The 26379-nt window shown below is 50.0% G+C and overlaps 1 protein-coding gene across 1 annotated transcript; it reads left to right on the forward strand.

Annotated features, from left to right (window-relative positions):
- Window positions 1-1025: 1025 nt before the first annotated feature.
- On the forward strand, window positions 1026-12321 carry LOC147983620 (uncharacterized). Its single transcript, XM_087540794.1, has 8 exons — window positions 1026-1984; window positions 2099-2135; window positions 2232-2477; window positions 2590-3000; window positions 3363-3416; window positions 3553-4065; window positions 12005-12057; window positions 12240-12321. The coding sequence occupies exons 1-8, from the start codon at window positions 1026-1028 to the stop codon at window positions 12319-12321; spliced, it is 2355 nt and encodes a 784-aa protein (XP_087396920.1).
- The last annotated feature ends 14058 nt before the right edge of the window (window positions 12322-26379 follow it).

Here is a 26379-nt window from a genome sequence, read left to right on the forward strand (position 1 = left end):
CCTTCAATGGGGGCGGCGGCGGGGCGGGGGGAGGAGAGATGGGGGCGGCGGCGGGTCGGGGGGAGGAGAGATGGGGGCGGCGCTGGGAGGAGTCAGAGGAGGGGGGAAACAGAGCCTGTGCACGGTCGATTTGGGGCAAAATCAGCTCTATGCGCGTCTTTTTTGGCTAAGTCCCGCGCTCATAGCTAAGCCTAGAGCAGAGGGTAAGCCGAGTGTCACAACAGATTACACGGTTTACACTACTATATTTTTTGTTTTTTTATTTCAATACAAAAAATTTATCAGTTTACTTCTAAAATTCTCTGTGTTTTATTTAATTGTATTTTATTATACTTAAATTTTTATTGTATTTTTATTTCATTGGCTCTATGTTTTTGGAGATTTCACCCATCCATAGGGCCCGCACGATCTATGTCTTCGACCGGACTCGGAAGAGGTTTGAACGTAAACTGCCGATGATCCTATGTGATGTATTTGCGACATTCGTATGCCACGTGCAGACGAGAGAGGGGCATGCCTAGCCATCAGTGGTGCGAAATTACCTTGGCGGCATGCCTGATCCAACTGTTTGAATCCTCGGAAAATCGTATGATGCCGGAAATCCTCGGGAGCTGTCACGGCGTCATCGAATGGTCCATGTAGGGTGTGGTAAAACTTTGGGTGCGTTTCTTGTAGGCCTCACCTGCCAGTCGATAGTACCGCTGCGGCAACCCAGCTAGAGGAGGGAAGGATGCTGACGAGTACACTTAAAAAGCAGAAAACTGGGCAAGATGGTGAGGACAAGCTGCATGATCATATGGAGATGGAGGAGGAGTCGGGACAACCCAATCTAGAGCCAACCGGCCATGGGGGCGCCGGTCAACTGACGGGGACGCATGCGGCGCCCCGTCAGGAGCAATGAATATATTCAGCTGGAACTGCCGGGGGGCGGGGAACTCCCGGACAGTTCGTGATCTTGCGAGCTTGGTGCAAGCTCATTCCCCTTGTATCATTTTTTATGTGAAACTAGGCAGTCAAAAGATAGGATGAAGAGGTATCGATCCAGGCTAGGTTTAAGTGGTTTTGATGCTATAGACAGTAATGGTCTTAGTGGTGGTCTTGCTCTATATTGGCACGAATCAGTGCAGCTTGATGTAAAGGAGGTGAATGAACGATATATTGATGCTTACGTGACGGCGGCGACGGGAGAACCACCATGGAGGCTTACCTGTGTCTACGGTGAGCCTTGCACGGAGGACCGTCACCGCATGTGGTCCTCCCTGCGGGATCTTCATCAACAGGCCGACATGCCATGGGTGGTCATCGGCGATTTTAATGAAGCCATGTGGAGTTTTGAGCACTTCTCTGAAACCCCACGTGCGGCAGGTCAGATGATTGATTTTCGTGATGTTCTTGAGGTTTGTGGGTTGGGCGACCTTGGTTTTGCAGGCCTCCCCTACACTTATGACAATCGCCGAGCAGGTCGGGCGAACGTCAAGGTGCGCCTGGACCGGGCTGTTGCTAACAATTCATGGAGAGATATCTTTTGTCACGCCAAGGTGGAACACCTCGTGGTGCCCAGCTCAGACCATCTCCCCATTCTACTTCGATGCGCGCTGGAGGAGCCAGTGCAAATGCCTGTGAGGAGCTGCCGCCAGTATGAGGTTATGTGGGAGAGAGATCATACTCTCCCCGAGGTAATTATGAATGCATGGACTAATTTAGGTTCAATGCTAAATCTGGGTGACATAGCTGCTGGTTTGGGTAACATGATGAAACAATTGCAACAGTGGACTCGTAAAAAATTTGGCAATGTTATCAAGGAAATTAATAAATCTCGCTCCCGTTTAGAGGAACTTATGTCTATGAATGCACACAGGAAGGAGATTAGAGATGAAACCGACCGGATGAATGAGCTCCTATACCAGGAAGAGATGCTTTGGATGCAAAGGTCTTGCATTGCTTGGTTGCGGGAGGGGGACCGGAACACCCAGTTCTTCCATCGGTAAGCAGTTTGGCGTGCCCGCAAAAATCGCATTAAATTGCTTGTGGACGATGCAGGAAAAGCGCACAAGGACCACGTATCTATGGCGGCTATGGTTACATATTACTTCTCAAGCTTATTTGAGGCTGATACTACCCTGTCTGCGGACCCTGTAATCAATTTAATTAATACTCGTGTTACTGACCGCATGAATGATGGCTTGTGCGCAGATTTTACGGACAAGGAGGTTGGTGATGCTTTGTTTTAGATTGGGCCACTGAAGGCCCCGGGGCCGGATGGCTTCCCCGCACGCTTCTTCCAGAGGAACTGGGCTATGATGCAAGATCAAGTCATTGCTGGGGTGAAAGAATTTTTCCGTTCAGAGATCATGCCAGAAGGAGTCAATGACACAGCCATCGTCCTCATTCCAAAGGTGGACAACCCAGAAAGGCTAACGGAATTCTGGCCCATCAGCCTGTGTGACGTCATTTATAAGGTGGTGGCAAAATGTCTGGTAAACCGCTTGCGGCCTATTTTAGATGATATAATTTCTCCAGAACAGAGCGCCTGGGCGGATGATTACGGATAATGCGTTAATTGCTTTTGAGTGTATTCACTCTATTCAGCAAGAGAAAGACCCTAACAGAAGCTTCTGTGCCTATAAGTTAGATTTATCCAAGGCATATGACAGGGTGGACTGGATCTTCTTGGAGCGCATGATGCAAAAGATGGGCTTCGCTCGCCGGTGGGTGAACTGGATTATGGCTTGCGTCACCTCGGTGAGATACACAGTAAAATTTAATGGAACCCTCTTGGATTCGTTCGCACCGTCGCGTGGGCTTCGGCAAGGTGATCCCCTGTCCCCATTCTTGTTCTTGTTAGTTGCTGATGGTCTATCTGCTCTGTTGAAAAATGGTGAGGAGAATGGTGACTACACACCACTGAAAATCTGCCGCAGAGCCCCGGGCGTGTCTCATTTGCTGTTTGCAGATGACACGTTGTTGTTTTTTAAAGCAGAAGAGGAACAAGCAATGAAGGTTAAGGAAGTACTAAATACCTATGCGCGGGCTACAGGACAGCTCATTAACCCGGCTAAGTGCAGTGCACTATTTGGTAGTTCATGCCCCGTGGATATATAGGAGAGGGTCCGGGCTGTCCTTCACATTGAGGTGGTTGCTTTTGAAGAGAAGTACTTGGGACTTCCAACGCCAGAAGGCCGTATGACACGAGGTAAATTTCAAAATTTGCAATCACGGTTGTTGAAGAGGATCATTACCTGGGGTGATACCCTCTCTCTTGCTGGCAAGGAGATTATGATTAAAGCCGTCGCACAGGCCATTCCAACTTATATTATGAGTGTATTTAAACTGCCAATGTCTGTATGTGTTGACCTGAACAGAATGGTTCGGAATTTCTGGTGGGGAGCGTCAGAGGGAAAGAGGAAAACTCATTGGTTGGCATGGCCAAAAATTTTGGCGCACAAAACTCAGGGTGGCTTGGGATTCAGGGACTTCAGGGTGTTCAACCAGGCTCTACTCGCGAGACAGGCCTGGCGGTTGCTAACCAAGCCTAATAGTTTGTGTGCGCAGGTACTAAAGGCTCGCTACTACCCTGACGGCCGTCTAGAGGATACTGTCTTCTCGGGGAATACCTCCCCTACTTGGCAAGCTATCCAGCATGGCCTTGAGCTCCTGAAGAAGGGCATCATCTGGCGAGTTGGCGATGGACAACACATCTGCATCTGGCGTGATCGTTGGGTCCCCCGGGAGCCCTCACGCCAACCCATCACACAGCAAGGCAACTGCCGGCTGAGGAGAGTAGCAGAACTTCTGGACAATAACGGGTCCTGGCGCATGGACCTGCTTCGTCGCCACTTCCTCCAAGTGGACATTGACGCCATCACCAGCATCCGTACATCGCCTAGCATCCCCGACGACATCATTGCATGGGCGCCGGAGAAGAACGGTATCTTCACTGTTCGGTCCGCCTACCGCTTTGCCATGGACGAGCGCGAACGTCCATTGGCTACCGCCACGAGCAGGGCACCGGATGGTCGACGCGCCATCTGGAAGATCATATGGGGGTGCCGTGCTCCCCCTAAGGTACGCGTGTTTGCATGGAGAGTGGTGACCAACTCGTTGGCTACTTGGGCCAATAAATTTTCTCGCCATCTCGAGCTTACTGACATATGCCCCCTTTGTGGTGTGGAATGAGAGGACGGGTTCCATGCGCTTTGCAGATGCCCTCTTGCTACATATTTGTGGCGCGCCATGGAGGTGGAGTGGCCCATCCCGAAGATTGAAGCGATATGCAACAGTGGACCGGAGTGGTTGTTTACCCTCCTAGACCCCCTGGATGACACGGCACGGATGGTAGTGCTCATGATCATGTGGCGTTCCTGGTACGTCCGCAATGAGATCACGCATGGGAAGGTGCCACCACCCACAGAAGCTTCTCGCCGCTTCCTTCATGGGTATATAAGCTCGCTGCTATGCATCCACCATTACCCACATGGCGATATGGAGAAGGGGAAGATGGTCCTCCATGCGACACGACCGGCCGTAGCCCTGAGCGTCACTCCGCAGCAGGAGCTGCGTTGGATTCCCACTGGGCCGGGTTGGACGAAGCTTAACACCGATGGGAGCTATGTCATGGCAACAGGGGCTGCTGGAGGTGGCATGGTTCTTCGTGATGAAGGAGGAGAGATCGTGTTTAGTGCGTGCAGGGAAATACGCACATGCGAGAACAGTCTTCAGGCAGAACTGCTAGCATGTAAAGAGGGTTTGGAGTTGGCCGTGCATCGGACTAGCTTGCCCATCTTGGTGGAGCTGGATAGTGTTGAAGCAGCGGGGATGCTTACAACACATGCAGCAGATCGTTCACAACACCGTATCCTTGTGGAGGAGAAACGGAATCTTGCCACGTCTACGGAGAGGGAGATCTTGTTCATTCATTGTAGACGCTCGCAGAACAGAGTTAGCCATGAGTTGGCCGTTTATGGCCGTAGTACCCCACGCACCGCAGTGTGGTTGCACTCTGGGATGGACTTCGTTGTAAACTTATCTATGGCTGAGAAGCCTCCTTGAGTAATGAAAATTTTCCTTCCCCCGCAAAAAAAAGCAAACCTTCGCCTAAGATGAAGGATATGACCTCCACTTCCTTGTCCACACAAATTTAGGAATGAGTCATATTATTTTCAGACAATATGATCATAGCATCATCCAAGTGCAACAGCTATGATCAGTGACAATTTCCGTGATCACTAATAGTTGCAGTTAGACAGTATTATAAATCAGTGGCAGCTGCACTTGGATAGCGCTATGATCTCATCGCAACACCACCCAAGTGCAACTCTATGACCAGTGGTGGTTGCACTTGGACATTGCTATCATCTGATCATAGCACCACTCAAGTGCAGCTGCCAAATGGCAATGCCTAGTGCCCAATTGTACTTACTCTCGTCTACTAAACTGACAATGTCATGAAGACGGCACTACTAGGAAAAGGCCTACTAATGGTGCACCTAATTTGGCCATTAATGGCGCATTAGAGGTGCGCCATTAGTATATTTTACTAATGGCGCACCACTGGTGCGCCATTAGTATATACAACAGTGCGCCATTAGTATGCCTCCCAGGGGGCCATGTATACCCAGGTGCTTTGGCATACTAATGGCGCACAACAACAAGATGCGCCATTAGTAACTTCGGCATAATAATGGCGCACTGTTTCATGATGCGCCATTAGTATCCTTTGGCATACTAATGGGGCACTGTGATGTGATGCGCCATTAGTATGAATATTAGGTTTTTTTTTTATTTTTTAGTTTTCTGTTTTTTGCATAGGTTACAAAATGTATAATTGGACAAAATATAGACAGCACACATCAACAACAGATTCATTGAATACAATAGAAGATTAGTCTCTGAATACAATTCATCATATTAGTCTCCGAATACAATTCATCATATTAGTCTCCGAATTGAAAAGACCAAACAGAGATAGAACATTATATTACAAGTCTCGAGACCGCGAGTAGCGAGTTTGTCTTCACATTACAAGTCGATATCGATCATCTAAACTACCATCACATAGAAGAGAGCTGCGGTCATCACGATGAGCATCATCACGATGAAACTCGTCTTCATCCGGTTCCTCCAGCGCTCCCTCCCCTCTCCCGCTAGATAGCGGGCGTATCTAGATTCGGCCTCGGCCCTAGTGGTGTACCCTTTGTAACTGTTACCGCTGAATCTGTGAACTTGTCTCCGACACTCCTCCCAGTCGTCGTAGACTCCGGGAACCTTACCCTTGTACACGACATACGACGGCATCACTATGCAGTAGCCAAACGAAACGTTAGTACCAATTCACAGACAATACATAAGCAATATATAAGTATGCAACAGAACGATCGGAAGAGAAAAGCAAGACATTAATAGCATCGATTACATCTAAGTTGAACGACTCTCGAAACCAAAGAGACATACTACAAGTTCATTAAAGTTTAATTACAACATGAGCCAATCGATGTTTCAGAACTAGACACATCATCACTGCTTTCGACCCGACTCAAGGGACCGGAGCGTGGATGAAGCCGCCGTCTATCGTGGGAGTCATGAAATAACGGCCGTTGTCAGCCTGCATTTGTAGCATTGTGTCGATGTCACTGTTGGACGGTTGATTTTTGAGGTAGAACTGCCCCGAGGTACGAAGGACATCTTGATAGATGATTTCCGCAAACTCCGACTGGATGCGAAAGAATTCTTGTCTGATGTCCGCGTCCTAGATTGCCGACATGCTCGCGGCCCAATCTTTGAGTTTACTCGGTAGCAGAAGTTGATGCTGGTCCCGTACGATCGCCCGCATGTGATGGATGGCGTAGTAGGCACCCTTCTGACCGCCAGGCGGCTGCTTGACGCAGCAGAACGTCATATTGTGGGAGAACACGTGCTTGCCGTACTTACGAATAGGCCTGGTGAAGGTGCCTCCAGATTTGGCGTAGCCGGGGAGAACATCATCAAGAACCTTCTTGACATTTGTGTAGTCTACGTTCGAATGACGGTCCGGGTCGAAATACGTGGCCATGGAATATTTGGGGCTTAGGAGGATGAGCGTGCAATGTGTGTCACTGCAGAAAACACGGAATGTTAAAAGAAAAACGATCGAAATCTAAGAATTCATATGTTACGGGGCGGTTGAGGGGAGGACTTACTCGGGAAAGTAAGGCACGAGGAAGTTATCCTTATCTTGGTTTGCCAGAATGACGCCTTCGAGGTAAGAACTTGCGACTTGCCGGTCCCCAGCACTGCCCAAGATCTTGGCACGCATGTAGAAGGGGTCGACTATCACGATGTCCGGGGTCTTGTCACGAATGATCCGCATCTCCATACTTAGCGAAAATAGCCGAACGAAGGTGTAGTGCAGCGGATGAAGGTTCAACATAGCGTGGATGTCATCAAATCGCAGGACGATCGTACCCCCGATGGAGTTATCCACAAAGCCCTTGCCCTCTGGCACCTTGGCCGCGAAAACCGGGTATGCCACATACTTCTCTCTGAGACGCCGCTTCTGCAAAGAAAGAACACTGTCATGCAGACTCCGCATAGCACCGGTTGCAGCATCGAGCATATTTCTCGGTAGCATCGGCCTACCCGCCACATGCAGCCTCCTCATTAAATCCTCAGGTGAAGGTGGCCCGTCCTGAGCACGGATCGTACTCGGTGCCGGCTGGCTCGCACCCTTGTTAGTCTTTCTTTTGCGTGCCTTCTTCTTCTCCTGTAATGGGACCGAGTTCTGCTCACAGACCGCCTTCTTGAGTGTGTTGGGGCTAATAATATTTCGCACCTCGCCTATCTGAGGCTCGGTGAAGTCGGCAGCTGGAGGCATCTCCTGAGAGCTGAACTGCAGACGACACCTATTGCAACTTGGCTTCTCCGCGGTACCAGCTAGATCGCGCACGTCTTTTGTTGGGTTGGGTTCTTGAGAAGGAGGACCCATGAAGTCACCACCGTACCCATGATCGGCAAAGTACTGATCGACGTTGGCAAATGTATCGTCGTCGTTCTGATCCTGTGCCATATGCATGTTTGGATCCAGTGGCATAGGGATGTCCGGCACCGTTGCGGCGGTCTTGCCATGGGGCCGACTTGGTGCCGGCACGACTGGCGGTGTTGTCTTTGGGGTGGTGTCCCCCGCCCCCAAACGAATATGGCTCTTCGGCCAAAGCAGGGGCCAGCTCAGGCAGGCACTGAGGGTCATCACGTCATCATCGTCGGCCCCGACGGGTCGAATCGGAGGTAACAACTCGTCGCAGCCTGGCAGCACCCGAACCAGTTGAACCCTAAACAAGTCGGGTGGCATCTGGGTACCGTGGAACAAGGGGTTGCCCGGTTGAACGATTTTGCCCTTGGCGACATCGACCAACTCGTTGTTCACGAAGTGCAGGAGAGTGCACGGAACATCGGCGACGCCCTGTGAAAACATGTAGGGCGTTAGGGATGCCCAGTCAAAGGCAAGGAGATGAAGTCCTCGGCCGAGAGAGGCTTAATTAGTTACCGTGATGATGGCGTCGAGCTCGGCTAATGTCGAGGCACCGCCAACGGCGGGCGTGCAGTTGATGGAGGGGCCGCTTGCTGCAGAGGTGCCGGCTGGCGTACACCCGGGTGCATTAAGCTCCCGTGCCGGCGTCAGAGACACCAATGGCCCCGCCGTCGCGTTCTGCGAGTTGCTGGCCGTGAAGCTAGGAATCGGGGGCGGTCCCTGTTGGCCACCCGCAATCCACGCACTAATCCCCTGGATCAAGGTAGGCACAATGGCGGTGATCGTCCTTCCGAGTTGTTGTTCCACTCGCTCTTGGACAATCTCCGGAATCCGCGCCACCTGTGCCCTGAGTTCTTGAACCTCACGCGCCTGGCTTTCCAAGCTGGTCTTTTTCTCCTTTCGCCCACCATTTTGTCGACAAGCCTTTGCCGGCCACACGACCAGCTGACGTCGGCTTACTGAGCTTATCCTTGTTCTTCATTACATTCAACGCCCTATTTAGAGTGGTGTCCCAAGGGTTTCTCTTAGTCGACCCCCCGCTACTGCTTTCAGTCGCCTGCGGAAGGAATGTGAACCATTTAGAAATTTGGCTTCATTAATTAGAATGCAACCATATGGAGCTAATTACACGGGGGTGTATTCCTTACCAGAACAAGCTCAAGCGCCCTGGTCTTCGGATCCGTGGTAAGCTCCTTTGTTTTCGGGTCCTTCTTGTACCGGGCCCTGACAAAGTTCCTGGTCTGCTTGTCACCGTATTTATCGAAGAGGGGCGGTAGGACTTGCTCGGCACGGTCCGCCTCCTCCTTGTCCCATATAGGCTCCGCCACTCTGTAACCGCCGGGACCGAGTGTGTGTTCCCCTAAGTTCAGCTCCCGCATTTCTTTCCCCCACTTACTTGATTCGGAGTTTGCGGTGCTCGAGAAATTGATCTTGAAGTCGTTGTAGTCATCTTCGGTGATCAAAGGATTTTTCTCCTTGATCTTCTCATAACTCTCACCTTTCTCGATCATTCTCTTCACATTGCTTTTCCAAGTAGACAGGGCCTTGCTCATCTTCGTGAGGGCAGCATTGTTCACTTTATTCCCTTTGAGGCTTGTGTTTTCAAATTCAGCGGGAACTTGTATCGTTCGTGCAGCTTCGTGAAGAGGAGGTTGCGCAAATTCCCTCGGTCAGGATGCCTCAGGTTCTCGGTGTTGATCGAGACGGTGCTCCGGAGAATGCACCCGAGCTGAAGCGAGTACCCCTTGACTATTCGTTCGGGCGCCGTTGGATTCCCGTCGGAGTCCACTTCAGTAACTTCCTCCTTGAGGGTGCGGAGCACGGTCGGGCGCCGGTCCTTCCGTTGCCTGTTCGGTTGGCTGCCATCTGTGCGTGCGCCGCCATCATCAGTGGTGGCATCCTCGGCGGCACCATCAGTGGTGGCATCAGTGGGGTCATCCTCGGCGGTACCATCAGTGGTCTCAGGATCGGTGGGGAAGGCGGCGTCCTCATACAAGTGAGGTTGTTCCTCCATCTCCTGGGACAGCTTCCAGAATGCCTTGACACCCGAACCCCCGGCCTCATCGTTGTTGGCCATGTTTCTCTCTAAATAGGAACAAAGTTTGGTCAAAAAGTTGGTTATTGTCAAGGAACAAGATCATGGTCTCATCATTTAGGGTTTGTCGACACCGAGGCATCCTAAAAGCTAAGCTTTTATCATTGAGGGTTTTTCGACGCCGAGGCACCCTAAAAGCCTAAGCTTTCATCATTTCGGTTTTTATCGACACCGAGGCACCCTAAAAGCCATGCATTAGTCACAAGTACGCCGGGGCACTTGATCCTACTTAATTAACTACTAAGATACCCCGGCCCATGCATTAGTCACAAGTACCCCATATGTCCTATTTTTAGCAAAGTCATGCTAAAATTCACGGAAAATTTCAGCATGACCTTTGCTGAAAATAGGACATATGGAGTACCCGAATTTGCCGGAACGGAAGTTAATCGACATTCCAGCAAACTCAAGGGCCTCTCGGGTGGACAAGGCAAAAAAGGCCTCCATCACAACATGGAAAATACATTGGGTACCTATATGGTATTAACATGCCATTCTCTGTCAACAGAAGTAGCACAAAATCATTCTAGTACCAGTGTTTAACTAAAACTTGGTGTGAATAAGATCCTCTGTCAGTACTTCATACCAATAATCAAAACCCCAAAACCTGACCCCAACTAGTTACCATAAGGTCAAATACTGTCCACAAAACCATAACAGAAATAGCACAAAATTATTCAAGTATCATTGTTTAACTAAAACTTGGTGTAAATAAGGTAATAAAAGCAAATTATCCTAGCCAATATGGGTTTTCAGGAAATATTGAGACGTCGCACTTCTGATCGACTCCTGAGGTACATTCTCAACTAGTATAGTTTGTTTACCTTCTATTCCTATGTGGTTCATTACTTGATTTCCTTTCAGCCTCAAAGTTTATGTTTGTCCTGGTCATATTATGCTTTTGGCAACCACTAGAAATTAAAAGATTTTTTGTGAACTTGGGAAGAAAAGAACCAACTTTCATCAAAGAAATAAAAATAAGATCATGAGCAGAATAGTTGTTAGGCATTTCTTGGCTGCAACAATCACTGAGTTTGCATAAATTCCTACCATCATCCATGAGCAGCACCACATAGCAGTTCACAGAGCAGAACATGAGGCAGTTAGCTACTGACAGAGCTCCCATCTATAGCCCTTTTTCTAGTAGTGGTTAATTAAAAACAGAGGCAGTAATCCAATACTCCAATAGTGCATCTACTGGAAACAAAATTCAGTAAATTTCCAGCGATTACTCCTAATGCAAACAAGATTCACCTAGCAAGGTTTATTTTGGCACTCAACTGCAGAATACACAAATCTCTACAGCAAGCTACTCCAAGCAGTACTACACCAACTAATGGCCATCTGTCCATCAACAGTTTGGAGTATTGGATTACTACACCAAGTCAAATTTAAACAACTGGAGTAGTTCAAGATACTGAATCTTGGTTTTAACCAAACAGTATTTATACTCCCCTTTCATTTAAATACACAGCAAAAGATTCATTTAAATACACAGTACTGACAAAACTCATCTAATTCTACTGGAGTAAAAAGGTTTCATTTAACTTAAAAGATTCAGAGAAGAGCAAGCAGGAGCACACTACTGCACAACTTAACTGAATTTTTTACTCCAATAATACTGGTACACTTGCTACTCCAGTACTGTACTTCATGTGGAAAAGTAACAGTAGCTACTGATGCTACTCCAAAATGCTTGCACTCCACTGCAAGCACATAATCTTTTATTCAAGTAATAGTGTATGATGAATTTGATTATTCAGACTTAAGTTGCTTCAAGTGATGTCACTAGTTTCAGTTAACTATAGTACTACAGCAAATGGAGTACCTAATTTGATCCAGTTAAAGTCTCCAGATGGAGTACCAAATGGAGTACTACAGCTGCTGCACTTGCTACATCAAAACAGCTACTGATCAAGTACCAGAGTACTCCAGTTGATCAAGCAGCAGTAGAAAGACTGTAAGTGTTTAAATTTAGTTGATCAAGCAGACTCGTCAAAGTACTACTGCAAGTGTTTAAATTCAGTCAAGTATACTACTGCAGGTGTTTAATTAAAAGAAAAGTGCTTCATGATTCTCGCCGGGTGTACTCGCCGGGTGTTGCTTCTGTATTCGCCGGGTGTTGCTTCTGTATTTGAACAGGAAGACATATTCGCTGCAAGAACTACTACAAAAGCTACTGATAGAGGACCAGATTGCAGAGTACTCGGTGCTGAGTGAGTGAGGGGCTCATCGTAGAAGGTCTTGGCGTATGTACAACTCTCCACGGCGGGGACTCAGAGACTGAGTGCACAGACCTTGCCGCAGCGGTCGCCGAGGAGGCCCCAACCGAGCTCAGCATCGCCCTCCTGCTCCAGATCACTCTTAACAGTTCTGCATTGCACAAAGGCAGCAATGAGCCAATGATATCACTCCAAATCAGTGCATTGCCAAAACAGTGCTAAAATGTGTAGTATGCTAAAATGTGTAGTATGCTAAAATGTGTAGTGTGCCAGATAGAGAATCTTTGCTATAATGTGTAGTGTGCCAAACTGAGAAACAATGCTAAAATTATACTAAATGTGTAAATGCTAAAATACCTTGTTGCAAATATGCACTGCAAGGTTAATGGCAACCGCTTCAGGGGCCCATCAATCCTATCTTGTTCTTGGAAATTATGGCATTCATATCAGTTAGAAAAACCAAACACGTAGACTAGATTAAACGAAATATTAACTTCGAATATACCATTAAAATTAGCTCAATTCCAGTTAATGGATACTATGCCTGTTGGCTCTACAAACTTACTTTTGAAGCAGAAAACAGTGAAGGGGCCGAGGTCGTACCAAACTAAGGCGTCCGTCGGTGGTGGCTGGCCGGTGCTCCTCTCCTCTTGTAGCTGCAGCGGCAGGAGAAGAGCCCCTGCCCGCAGAGTGGAGGGGATCTTCGCGCGGACAGGGACAGAGCTCGAGGCAGTCCGCGGACGGCGGCGCCTGGTCGTCGCGGCGGAGGAGGGCCGGTGGTCGCGGGGATGACGGTGGTGGCGGGGACGATGTGGTGTCGATGGGGACGACCTAGTCGGGTGAAGCAGCGCGAGGGGAGGGGAAGTGGGGAGGTGCGGAGGTGTGGAGCGGGCGCGGGGGAGCCGGAGTGGGTGTGGAGCGGGCGCGGGGGTCGGCGGCGGCGGTGGAGAGCGGTCACGGGGAGCGCGGGGAGGCTCGCGCTGCCGTCCGTCCGAGGAGGTCGCAGGCTCGAGGGGGAGGAAGGGGAGAGGGAGGCGGCGGGGGCGCGTGGGCGGCTGCGGCGCAGTGGGTCGGGGCAGCGGCGGCGGCACGATGGAGGGAGGGACGAGAGAAGGAGCGGCGCGGTGGATCGAGGGAGAGGGAACTGGCGAGGGGGAGAGGGAAGGGGGGATCGGGAGAATACTAATGGCACAATACTAATGGCGCACCACCCCTAGGTGCGCCATAAGTACATCCATACTAATGGCGCACCTCACCGTGGTGCGCCATTAGTATTTTTTTTTATTTCTGCTCGAGCCAATAGGTTATCTTCCACCTGACCTGATCCACACCAAGTTCCCTCTACTAGCTCGACAGGTCAGCAGCCAGTTCTCACACCAGGAGGTCTTGGGTTTGATTCCTAGGCTCCACAATTTTTTTTATGCATTTAAAATGCTGTTTGATACTTATTTGTGTTTAAATATGTTCAAACTTGTTTAAATCATAACAATAATATTTTTTATAAGACAGTAATAATTTTTTAAAAATATCATCAAATAGTAATGCCGGTGGAGCGGGGGAGGGTGCGCGGGGTCGGCGGCGGCGGCTGAGTAGGGGAGGGGTGCGGGGGGTCGGCGGCGGCGGCCGGTGGACCGGGGGGTGCTCGGCAGCGAGGGGGACCGGATCTGGCGAGGTGGGATAGCGATCGAGATGGAGGGGGATCGAGATCGAGTGTCCATGAAATTTAAAAATATTCATGATAGTTCAAAAAGTGCCCATGAAATACAATCGAGAAATGAAGGCTACAATTTAAATACAATCGATCTTAGCTAGCTATCTGTTCACAATCTTCTTGCCCTTCTTTTTCGCAAATGGAGTTTTTCTGTGGAACGGACGTCCTTTAGGTAGGGTGGTCCTGCTTCTTCTTGTGGTGTATGCTGCTACTTCATCATCGTCGTCATGTTCGATCCTCGGGTCGCCGTACTTGTCGAAGTCTTGCTCATTGGCTACTCCATCCATTTCGATGATCTTCCTTTTGCCTCTCCTCACGACAACACGACTGGGCTTTGACGGGTCGGTAATGAAGAAGCATTGGTCCACTTGGGAAGCCAGTACCCATGGCTCATTTTTCACGGTGACGTTTGCGCCCGCGGTCTTGGATTTGGCTTCGGGTATAACCATGGTGGTGAAATACCGGTCTTCTTTTAGGACGCTCTTGGCCCATCTGACACGGAACATCGGGACCTTCTCTCCAGCGTAGCTCAGCTCCCAGATCTCCTCGATCCTTACGTAGTATCTGTCCTTGTCGTTACCGGTGTAGGATTCCATTGTTACCCCGGAGTTCTGATAACCATCGCTCTTCATGTCCTTGGCCTCGGTGTAGAATGTGTAGCCGTTGATACCGTACGCCTCATAGGTCATCAGGTTGTGCTCGGCGCCCTGTGACAAGGCGAATATGAGTTGTTCTTCCGCGGAAGAATCCTCATGTAAAGGGTACGACAGAAGCTTCTGCTTGAACCAACGCGTGAAACATGAGTTGTGCTCTTTGAGTATATCTCCATCCGTCCTCTGTTGGCCTCGGTCATTGTACGTCTTCTTAATAAAGGTTTTGTGCTCTACCACCCAAGGATCGACCACGTCTATGTGTTGTAGCGCGACTAGGTTTGCTCTTTCAAAGTCGGCGAGTCGACCCTCGAAGTCGACATGCATTTCGCGGTGACCCTCACGGTGACCCCATCCAGCGAGCCTGCCGAGGTGCCTGTTGATGGGCAGACCAACAGGGTTCTCGATGCCTAAATAATTCGTGCAGTAGGAGATGCACTCTTCGGTCAGAAAGCCCCTGGCTATGCTTCCCTCTGGACGTGACATGTTGCGAACGTATCCTTTGATGACACCATTCATCCTTTCGAACGGCATCATGCTGTGCAGGAACGTCGGCCCGAGTTGGATGATATCGTCCACGATATGGACCAGCAGATGCACCATAACGTCGAAGAATGCGGGCGGGAAGTACATCTCAAGCTCGCATAGTATCACCACGATCTCTTCCTGTAGCCTTCTGAGTTGCCTCACGCCAACAGACTTCTGAAAGATGACGTCGAAAAAGTTGCATAGGCCAAATAGGGTTTCACGGACGTGCGCGTCCATGATCCCACGGATTGCAACTGGAAGTATCTGCGTCATCAGCACGTGACAGTCGTGAGACTTCATCCCGCTGAACTTCAGCTTCGCTGGGTCTAGGTATCTACTTATCTTCCCCGCTTAACCGTAAGGAAGTTTTACTCCTACGAGGCAGGTGAAAAACTGCTCGATCTCCTCCTGACTTAGAGTGAAGCACGCGGGAGGGTAGTCATTTCCGGTCTTCTTGGCCTTTTTGCCTTTGCGACAACTTTCCGTGTCCTGCTTCACCTCATCATCATCATCATCATATATAGCGTGAAGCTCCTGCCTGATGCACATTGATTTCAAGTCTGCCCTTGTTTTCGGCCCATCTTTAGTCCTCTCTGGCATGTTGAGCAGGGTACCAAGCAGACTCTCGCACACGTTCTTCGTGATATGCATGACATCAAGGCTGTGAGGCACACGGTGGATCTTCCAGTACGGCAAGTCCCAGAAAACAGACCTCGTTTTCCATACCTTCAGCAGCGGCTCTAGCGCCTTTCGCTTCTTTCCCGGCTCTGGCGCCTTTTGCTTCTTTCCCGGCAGTGGGCAGTCTTTCCAATTTTTCAACAGCTCGTCTATTTCCTCGCCGCTCCTCGTACGCGGGGGTCCTCGGGGTTCGGTTTCACCATCGAACAGATCCTTGCGTTTTCTCCACGGGTCATCGTCGCGAAGCCACCTTCGATGTCCCATGAACACGGTTTTCGAAGACCCGGGATCTCTATCTAGCTGGCGATACGTTGTGTCATCCATGCACCTGACGCATCCAGAAAATCCGTGGACCACCTGCCCCGCGACATATCCGTAACCGAGATAGTCGTGCACCGTCGTGAGCAGCGCGGCTCTCATAGGGAAATATTCTTTCTCTGCGGCGTCCCACGTATTGGCTGGCGTTTTCCACAGCGTGTCAAGCTCCTCTTTCAGCAGCCCCAGATACAGATTGATGTCGTTCCCTGGTTGTTTTGGTCCTTCAATTAGCATACTCATGTGAATGTACTTCCTCTTCATGCACAACCAGGGGGGAAGGTTGTACATCCACACAAACACAGGCCAGGTGCTATGTGTGCTTCTCTGGCTGCCAAACGGATTGACTCCATCGGTGCTCGCGCCCAGCACGATGTTCCTTGGATCGTTCCCAAATTCTGGGTCTTCGAAGTTCAACGCTTGCCACTGGCTCGCATCCTTAGGGTGACTCAGCATCTTGTCTTTTTTATATATCTCCGGATCATTTGCGTCATCTTCTCGCTTCTTCTCCTCCGTATCCGCGTGCCAACGCAGGAGCTTTGCTACCTTAGGGTCCGCGAAATACCGCTGCAGACGAGGAGTGATCGGAAAGTACCACACCACTTTTCGAGGAGCTTTCTTCCTCTTCTTGTATCGAGTGACGCCGCACACCGGACATATGGTAGACTCCGCGTGCTCGTCCCGATAAATGATGCAATTGTTCATGCACACATGGTATTTCACGTGCGGTAAATCCAGAGGACACACGATTTTCTTCGCCTCCTCCAAACTGGTCGGGCACTTGTTCCCCTTGGGAAGACGTTCGTGCCAGAATGACATGTTCTCGTCGAAGCATGCGTCGGTCATTTTGTGTTTTACCTTCATCTCCAGAGCCATGAGCGTTACTTTTAGGGGGGTATCCTCGGGCCTACATCCTTCATACAATGGAGTAACCGCGTCTAACTCAAGTTGATCCATCTTGGCTTTCTCTCGGGCGGCAGCTCTTGCGTTATCCGTCTGCTTGAGAAGCAGCTCTTGAATATGAGGGTCCTGCACCCAGCCCATCGATGGTCCAGCGTCGTCTGCTCCGCCGGCATCATCATCTTCATGATCATGCCCGTCGTCTGCTCCGGCATCTTCCTCATCATCATGTCCTGCATCTTCTACATGATGACTGTGTACAGCATCACCGTCGTGATCATCTCCTAGGGATTCTTCGTCTTCTCGCCCGCCCGAGCCGCGGTGGTTGTCTTGCTGCCCTTCCTCATTTCTTGCCCGGCCCCCATGGACGACTTCGTAGTCATCTTCATCACCTTGCCACCGATAGCCATCCATGAAACCACGCAAGAGCAGGTGGTCCCGCACCTGCCCGGATTCCGGGTCCGCAATAAGGCTCTTCAGCTTGCATCTTCGACACGGACATCTTATCTCCGTCTTGTTCTTTTGAAGCATCTCGGCCTTCGCGGACCTCAAAAACCTATTCACGATGCCTTCGGTCATCGTGCGGACCATGGTCGCCTGCGGGGTAGAGCAAAACGATATTTTAGAACCAAGAAAAAATTTGGCATGACTTTCCCTAAAAATAGGACCAAAAAGAATGCTTAATGGCAAAATTCTCGCCGAAACGGAAATGAATCAACGTTCCGGCAAAATATTGGCAACTATCGCATTTCAAATACCGGTACACCTTCAAACACAAACACATATGCAACACCACAAACATATACAACACCACGAACATACATAGATCTAGCTAGGCCATAAAAAGTGCATGTGCACATTGTTGTAGGGAGAACAACATAAATATAGCTTCGCCCCTTACTTACCTATCAAAACAAGGTAATTTAACCACTTAAATTGAATGAATCTATGGTGGAAATGAGGTGAAAAAGAGGAGGCACCCGAGACAAGGAGGAGGTGGAGAGAATGAAGTGGGGAGAAAGTGAGTGTGGGAAGGAGAGGCTGTCCAAAATATCTTGTTGCTGCCCACTTACTAATGGCGCACCAACTCTAAATGCGCCATTAGTAATCCAGGTTACTAATGGCGCACCTTCTGGTGGTGCGCCATTAGTAGTTTTGCAAAAAAAAACAACATACTAATGGCGCACTGTCCGCAGTGCGCCATTACTAGTTTAAACTAGTAATGGCGAACGGTGGAACAGTGCGCCATTAGTAGTTTTGCAAAAAAAGGAATAAAAAATATAATAAAAAAACAACATTAGTGGCGCACTTTCCGACAGGTGCGCCATTACTAGTTACAACTAGTAATGGCACACTGTGTCTGGATGCGCCATTAGTATGTTTGGACAGGGCACTAGTTCAATTTTTTTTTGATACTAATGGCGCACCCTGGGCCTGGTGCGCCATTAGTAGTTTCAACTCTAATGGCGTATCAGAAGGTGGTGCGCCATTAGTATATACTAATGGCGCACCGCTTGTCTGGTGCGCCATTAGTGTCAATCCCATCTATAGCCCTTCTTCTAGTAGTGCGGAGTGGGACATCGCCGTTGGAGGGGCGCAGGTCGTCACTAACGATGAGGATGCCGAGGACATCATCCCCGCTAGCCAAGGGCTCAAGAAGGTGGATGTGCCGGACAGGGGCGTTGTGATGAGCCAGTCGTTGGGCATTGGCCGTAGGCCTAGGATCGACCATGAGGAGGGGGCACGTGAGCCGTCAGGTTCTACGTGCCCATCAAAAAACGTGGAAGACATTGCCATGCTAGTCATACCGGAGGCCTCCAGGCCTGTGATGAAGCCATGCCTAGTCCTCAAGCCTCCTCGCTCGTGAGGCTATCTGCTAACAAGTGGTGTGAGTTCTGAGTACAGGGCCACAACTTTCACGAGTAGCTGGTGCCCTGGAAGGGCCGCGAGTACTTTTGCCGCCATCATAGGATCGTCCCCGGCGACGTGCTCATCCTTGGGCTGTCTGGCCTGGGCTTCAAAGTGTAGGTCGATGTCGTCTTCACCTCCACTATGTGCGGGGTCAGGTGTCAGAAGCACTGTTGTTAGGGCGACATCCGGCATGCTCTCTAGTTAGCTTATCATCTTTCTTTCAGTTCAAATCGTCTGGACTGTTGGATCGTCTGAACTCTGTGCCTCTTTTGCTGCCAGATATGTATATTTTACCCAAAGTCCAACACTTTGGGGTTGTGCAGGGGCATCCCTGCTGTCTTAGAACTTATGTCGTAGTAGTGTGTAACATGTCATGTGCACTGTTAAACCGTGTGTTAATGGTGTGCGAGTAGTGTTCATATATGATATGTCTGCTATGAAGTGTGCTGCATTTGGGTAGTAAGAACACGGTATTTAAAAGATTAAGCAGAACATATACGTGGACACACCTAAACAACTGTGGTTTGTATCTGCTCACCCCCAAAACACAAACGCAGATAATCAAACAGCATGCCTAATCTGACCATTGATTGATGAAATGCAGGCTAGCAAGCGATTCAGTGGGGTCACACATAGGGCCGAAAAACGGTGCATGTAACAAACACACGGCTCCGTCACGATCGGTCTCCGTGTTGAAACGACCTCCACCGGCTGTGCCACCCGCAACGGATTCGAACGCCCGCTGCATCAGGAGCTAGCAGAAGGCAGAATACACAGTGCTGCAGTGTTTGAGACGTGAACCAACCAAACACGCTCATGTTGCCAGCAGCGACGGGTTCGGGTTGTCCAGTCAACATGGGATGGGGCGCACTCTACATACTGGGACGGGATGCACAGCAGAGACTTGGTGTGATTCCTGCCGCTGCCGGCCATGGACTTGGACCCTCGTGGCCTCCAAGAACCGCCCCGCCAGGCTTGCCGAACTTCATGCAGTTCTGTTCTGGACGGGAACGTCAGGCTCGTGTAGTACGGCGCCTCGTCGTCCGGCGCTCACTGGCCCTCGTAGGCCTCGGTGGCAGTGGCCGGAGACGCTGAAGATGACGAAGAGGAGTTGGCTAGAGACGACGATGATAAGGTTGCCCGAACCCTCGGAGACGAGGGGGTGCTGGGCTGCTGGCCCGAGACGACGTCCAACTGTCCAAGTCCCAAGAACATGCAGCAGAGCGACAGCGGCGAGCAGGGCCAGCCCTTGCCGTCGGCGTAGGCGCAGAATGAGCGAGCCGGACGAGAAGTTGAGCGGCGCCTGCGCAGCAGCCGCCGTCGTGCACTCGAGGAGCATGATGGTGATCGGGAGAGCGTGGACGTGTCGGCCGCGCACCGGACATTGTACGCCGGGTCGCCGCATCTGTCCGCCGTGCTGAGCTGCACGAACGCCTGGGTGTCGTGCTCGGCGTCCCGCGCGAGCACTATGCCTGGACGAACCTGACGCCGGGGTGGACAGCATCAGGGGAACGGTGGATGATGAAGTCGTCATCGGGACAGGCCGCGAACTTGCCGGCGAGCGTGCGTGGAGGGAGGCCTGCATTCGACAAAAAGGTTGAGCCATCGCCATCGCCATCGCCAGGCGTGTTACTGGGCGAGCTGGGCCGGGCTGTGGCAGTGACTCGCTCGACGCAGGACTTTGACGGGTCTGGCGCCAGCTACTCGTTCGAGGAAATGACTGCAAGGAGAAAAGGAGCAAGTTGAGTCAGTGGTAAGAGGACATAGATGATGGATTTGTAACAAATTCAGACTGGTTTCCGAGCGGTGACTATCATTCTCACTGTTGTCGATACTGGTACTGGCCCTGTTTTTTCTTTTTTTTTAAACGGGGCAAAAAATTTGTCATTTTCATTAATTAAAAAGAAGGCTTTATTAAACACACGCCGGCAAGCAGCGGTAAGAATTAGACTTATTACTCTCACGGCATTACATTACACAAATACTTAGCATCCGCAATGCCCCAAAGCGTCATTGCCTCTTTGATGTTTCACAAGGCGACCCCCATCGGTGCCGCCTTGTTTTTGAAGGCGCACGCGTTTTTTTCCTTCCATATTTCCCATCGCACAAGAAGTAGAGTAGACGGCGAGGCTTTTATCGGATGAACATTGCAACTGAGGAGCTCATCCCACCAAGCTTCGATCGTGCCACACCGGTGCCAGAGAGCCATGGGGATATGCATATCGAGCTAGGAGAGCACCCCAATTCCAAATATGGATAGAGAACCTGCACTGAAAAAGGAGGCGAGTTGCCAATTCTTGTACTTGCTTGCACAGAGGGCAACGGTCACAGTTTGGCCATCCTATGCGCGTAAGTGATTTACTGTTCATCGAATTACTGTTCACCGCGTACTAAAACCGCCTGAAGCGGCACGAGGGATAAAAACTATCCGGTTTTGATACTTGAGAGACGCAAACTATCCGTTTGAAGTTGATGGACGATTTCTAAACTCTCAGAAGAGTTTTTTTTTTTTGCAGGGAAACACAGAGAGCTTTTTATTCATATGAAGGCATTCTCAGGACAATCAGCCAAAAGGCTGGTCACCAAGAAGTTAGGAGTCTCCTCAAGCCAGCTATCGGTCACATTCAGAGTGCAAGCATGCTTTGCACAAAGATGCACCGGGACGTTAGCTGACCTGTTTACATGTTGAATAGCAAACAAAGTAAAATTATTACATAGCTCTCCTATCTCTGCTAATAAAGGAGCCACAATTGAACAAGAATTGTGGCGAGTAGTCCAGAGTGGCACCATCTCCAAGCAATCAGTTCCCATTATCACATGCGAAAATCCTCAAAGAGAAGCGAACCGAACTCCATCTCGCAGCGATAAACCCTCCATAATCAAGGGATCAGAGATACCCAAATATGGTTTGCACCAAGCTCCCAGGAGCGCCGAAGAGGATCGAGCCACCCCTCCCGCACCGCCCCTGCCATCAGCCAAATTTAAGGCTCCGTCCGTGGTGATCTTGACAACACCTTCGTCAGGTGGTCTCCAGCCGAAGCCAGGCAAAATCAACGCATCTCTCCGTGGTAGATGAAGAAGGGCGATTGCCTCCTTAGTGGCCCTGATCGTAGCCGTAGTATTCCTTCCCTCTTCGCCATGTTTGATCCGGTTCCGGGAGTGCCATATAGACCACATTATGGTGGTGATCTTGGCGCGGTCATCGTTTGTAAACCGAGGATCACATGTGATATCCCGCGCCCATGAGTCTGGATGAAGACGAGGCAATCTGAGGTCAAACCATGCAGCCGCTTCCTCCCAGAAGCTCTTCGCATGTGAACAGTGTATGAGTGCATGCTCCAGATTTTCGTCCATAGCCAAACAAACTTTGCATCGACGAATCTCTGCAATATGTCGATGGTTAAGAGTGGCTTTGTCCGGAAGAATTCCACGAAGAACCCTCCACCAGAACACTCTCACCTTCGGAATGACATTCAACTTCCATATGGATTTCCACATCTGTGTATCATCCTCTGAGGTCCCGGTAGCCGTCCCTTCCTTGAGAGCAACACGCCCTTTCTGAGTCACGAGAGCACGGTACGCCGACTTCACAGTGTAGTTCCCCGATGAGGGAGTCCTGGATTAGGGGGTGTTCGGGTAGCCGGACTATACCTTCAGCCGGACTCCTGGATTATGAAGATACAAGATTGAAGACTTCGTCCCATGTCCGGAGGGACTTTCCTTGGCGTGAAAGGCAAGCTTGGCGATGCGGATATTCAAGATCTCCTACCATTGTAACCGACTCTATGTAACCCTAACCCTATCCGGTGTCTATATAAACCGGAGGGTTGTAGTCCGTAGGACAGAATCAACTCCATACACAATCATACCATAGGCTAGCTTCTAGGGTTTAGCCTCCTTGATCTCGTGGTAGATCTACTCTTGTACTACCCATATCATCAATATTAATCAAGCAGGAGTAGGGTTTTACCTCCATCGAGAGGGCCCGAACCTGGGTAAAACAAAGTGTCCCCAGTCTCCTGTTACCATCCGACCTAGACACACAGTTCGGGACCCCCTACCCGAGATCCGCCGGTTTTGACACCGACACCTGATCTTTCAAATGCCCATGCAAGAAAATCATCTCCACCTCCTTGCCGAATAGGGATGTTCAATATTGCTTCAGCATCAGGCGCAATGAAATTATACCGAACAAGCTCTTGTCTCCACGACCAGTTAGATGGGTCAATAAGCTCAGACACACGATCAATAGATGTATGCTAAGGCCGAAACATAGGAGACATAGATATTGTACCTGGGATCCATTTATCGTTCCAGGCTGATATGGAGGAGCCATCGCCCACTCGAAAGATCAGTCCGGATCGAAGGGCTTCCCTCCCCGCCATGTGGCCGACGCCGACTTTGGTATAGTAGCATTCATGAAGTCAGTGTCGGGGAAGTAACGACCCTTCAGAACTCTTGCACATAGGGAACTCGGGTTGGTGATGAATCGCCATCCGTGGTTGCCTAGCATAGCAAGATTGAAGAGATGCGGGTCTCTGAACCCCATCCCCCCCCCTTGCACTTGGGTGTGGCTAGCTCCTTCCAAGACACCCAATGTAATAATTTTTTGTCAAGAGAGCTACTCCAAAAATATTTGGCCATTGGTGAAGTAAGACTCTTACAAACTTTCTTGGTCAGTAGGAATGTACTCATTGGATAAGTAGGAATTGATTGCACAACAGATTTGAGAAGAGTCTGTCGACCTGCACACGCCAATAATTTTTCCGACCAGCCTTGTATTTTCCCGCGAGCTCTTTCACTGATATGATCAAATGTACCACTGGTAATCCGTCCCACAGAAGTAGGGAGCCCCATGTATTTCTCACTGAATGCTTGCACATGAATATTTAATGTTGCTTGCAGAACCTGCCTCAACGAATCAGGAGTGTTAGTACTGAAGTATACAGAACTTTTATCACGATTAACACTTTGGCCCGAAGCCTCTCCATAAATCCCGAGAATCTCATTGAGTCTAAGAGCACTTGGATTACTTGCATTGATGAAAATCAAACTATCATACGCAAATAACAAATGAGTGGCCCATGGTGATCTGTAACTCACCCTCAGACCCCTGTCTATGGTTTCTCCACTGTAGTATTTTAACAGCGAGGAAAATCCTTCCGCACATAGCAAAAAAAGAAATGGTGAAACTGGATCACCTTGTCGGAAGCCTCTGGATGGTGTGAAGTATGGTAGCAGTTCACCGTTGACACGCACCGGGAAGCGCACCGAGGAGACGCACTTCATTATCAATCTAACAAAGCTCATACAAAAGCCAAGTCGAGTTAGTATAGCTTCGAGATAATGCCACTCAACGCGGTCATATGCTTTCATCATATCGAGCTTGACCGCGCATGAATAATTCTTGCCCTTCTTCCTCCGCCTCATCGTATGTACACTTTCATATGCAACTAGCACAATGTCAGTAATAAGGCGGCCGGGGACGAAAGCACTTTTCTCTTCACTTATAACCTCATCCATAATGCATCTCAAGCGATTGGTGATTGCCTTAGCAACAATCTTATACAAAACTGGACACAATGCAATTGGACGGTATTGCGAAATTGATTGGGGGTGTCTAACCTTGGGGATGAGGGTAATAGAAGTGTCGTTCAGTCCTGATGGCAGCTCCCCCCCATTGAGAAAATCAAGCACTGCCACGGTTACATCATTGCCAAGTAGAGACCAGTGACGCTGATAAAAACCTGCAGTAAACCCATCAACTGTTGGGGAACGTAGCAGAAATTCAAAATTTTCTACGCATCACCAAGATCAATCTATGGAGTAATCTAGCAACGAGGGGAAGGAGAGTGCATCTACATACCCTTGTAGATCGCTAAGCGGAAGCGTTCAAGTGAACGGGCTTGATGGAGTCGTACTCGTCGTGATCCAAATCACCGATGATCCTAGTGCCGAACGGACGACACCTCCGTGTTCAACACACGTACAACCCGGTGATGTCTCCTACGCCTTGATCCAGCAAGGGGAGAAGGAGAGGTTGGGGAAGACTCCATCCAGCAGCAGCACGACGGCGTGGTGGTGGTGAAGGAGCGCGGGACTCCAGCAGGGCTTCGCCAAGCACTACGAGACACGAGGAGGGAGAGAGGTAGGGCTGCGCCAACAGGGAGAGCAAATTACACACCTTGGGCAGCCCCAAACCTCAAGTATATATAGGGGGAGGGGAGGGGCTGCGCCCCCACCTAGGGTTCCCTCCCTAGGGGTGGCGGCAGCCCCCAGATCCCATCTGGGTGGCGGCCACAAGGGGGAGAGGGGGAGGCGCACCTGGGGTAGGCCTTAGGGCCCATCTTCCCTAGGGTTTGCCCCCCTTCCCCTCTTGGAGGCGCCTTGGGCCTTGGTGGGAGGCGCCCCAGCCCATCTAGGGGCTGGTACCTTCCCACTATTGGCCCATGTAGGCCTCCGGGGCTGGTGGCCCCACCTGGTGGACCCCCGGACCCCTCCGGTGGTCCCGGTACACTACCGGTGATGCCCGGAACACTTCCGGTGGCCAAAACCATACTTCCTATATATTAATCTTTACCTCCGGACCATTTCGGAACTCCTCGTGACGTCCTAGATCTCATCCGGGACTCCGAACAACATTCGGTAACCGCGTGCATACTTTCCCTATAACCCTAGCGTCATCGAACCTTAAGTGTGTAGACCCTACGGGTTCGGGAACCATGCAGACATGACCGAGACAACTCTCCGGTCAATAACCAACAGCGGGATCTGGATACCCATGTTGGCTCCCACATGCTCCACGATGATCTCATCGGATGAACCACGATGTCAAGGACTTAATCAATCCCGTATACAATTCCCTTTGTCTAGCGGTACGATACTTGCCCGAGATTCGATCGTCGGTATCCTGATACCTTGTTCAATCTTGTTACCGGCAAGTCTCTTTACTCGTTCCGTAACACATCATCCCATGATCAACTCCTTGATCACATTGTGCACATTATGATGATGTCCTACCGAGTGGGCCCAGAGATACTTCTCCGTTTACACGGAGTGACAAATCCCAGTCTCGATTCGTGCCAACCCAACAGACACTTTTGGAGATACCTGTAGTGTACCTTTATAGCCACCCAGTTACGTTGTGACGTTTGGCACACCCAAAGCACTCCTACGGTATCCGGGAGTTGCACAATCTCATGGTCTAAGGAAATGACACTTGACATTAGAAAAGCTTTAGCATACGAACTACATGATCTTTGTGCTAGGCTTAGGATTGGGTCTTGTCCATCACATCATTCTCCTAATGATGTGATCCCATTATCAATGACATCCAATGTCCATGGTCAGGAAACCGTAACCATCTG

Source organism: Triticum urartu, chromosome 2A, assembly GCF_056163025.1.
Source record: "Triticum urartu cultivar PI428250 chromosome 2A, HENAU_Tu73, whole genome shotgun sequence".
In the NCBI taxonomy this organism is placed as follows: Eukaryota; Viridiplantae; Streptophyta; class Magnoliopsida; order Poales; family Poaceae; genus Triticum; species Triticum urartu.

Bases quoted from the DNA above. Each gene is read 5' to 3' on its own strand.
- LOC147983620 (XM_087540794.1), top strand. From the start codon at position 1,026: ATGAAGAGGTATCGATCCAGGCTAGGTTTAAGTGGTTTTGATGCTATA. The intron at 3,417-3,552 runs GTTGGCATGGCC...TTGTGTGCGCAG, and splicing joins GGAAAGAGGAAAACTCATTG to GTACTAAAGGCTCGCTACTA. The intron at 12,058-12,239 runs GTAAGTGTTTAA...GTATTTGAACAG, and splicing joins CAAGCAGCAGTAGAAAGACT to GAAGACATATTCGCTGCAAG.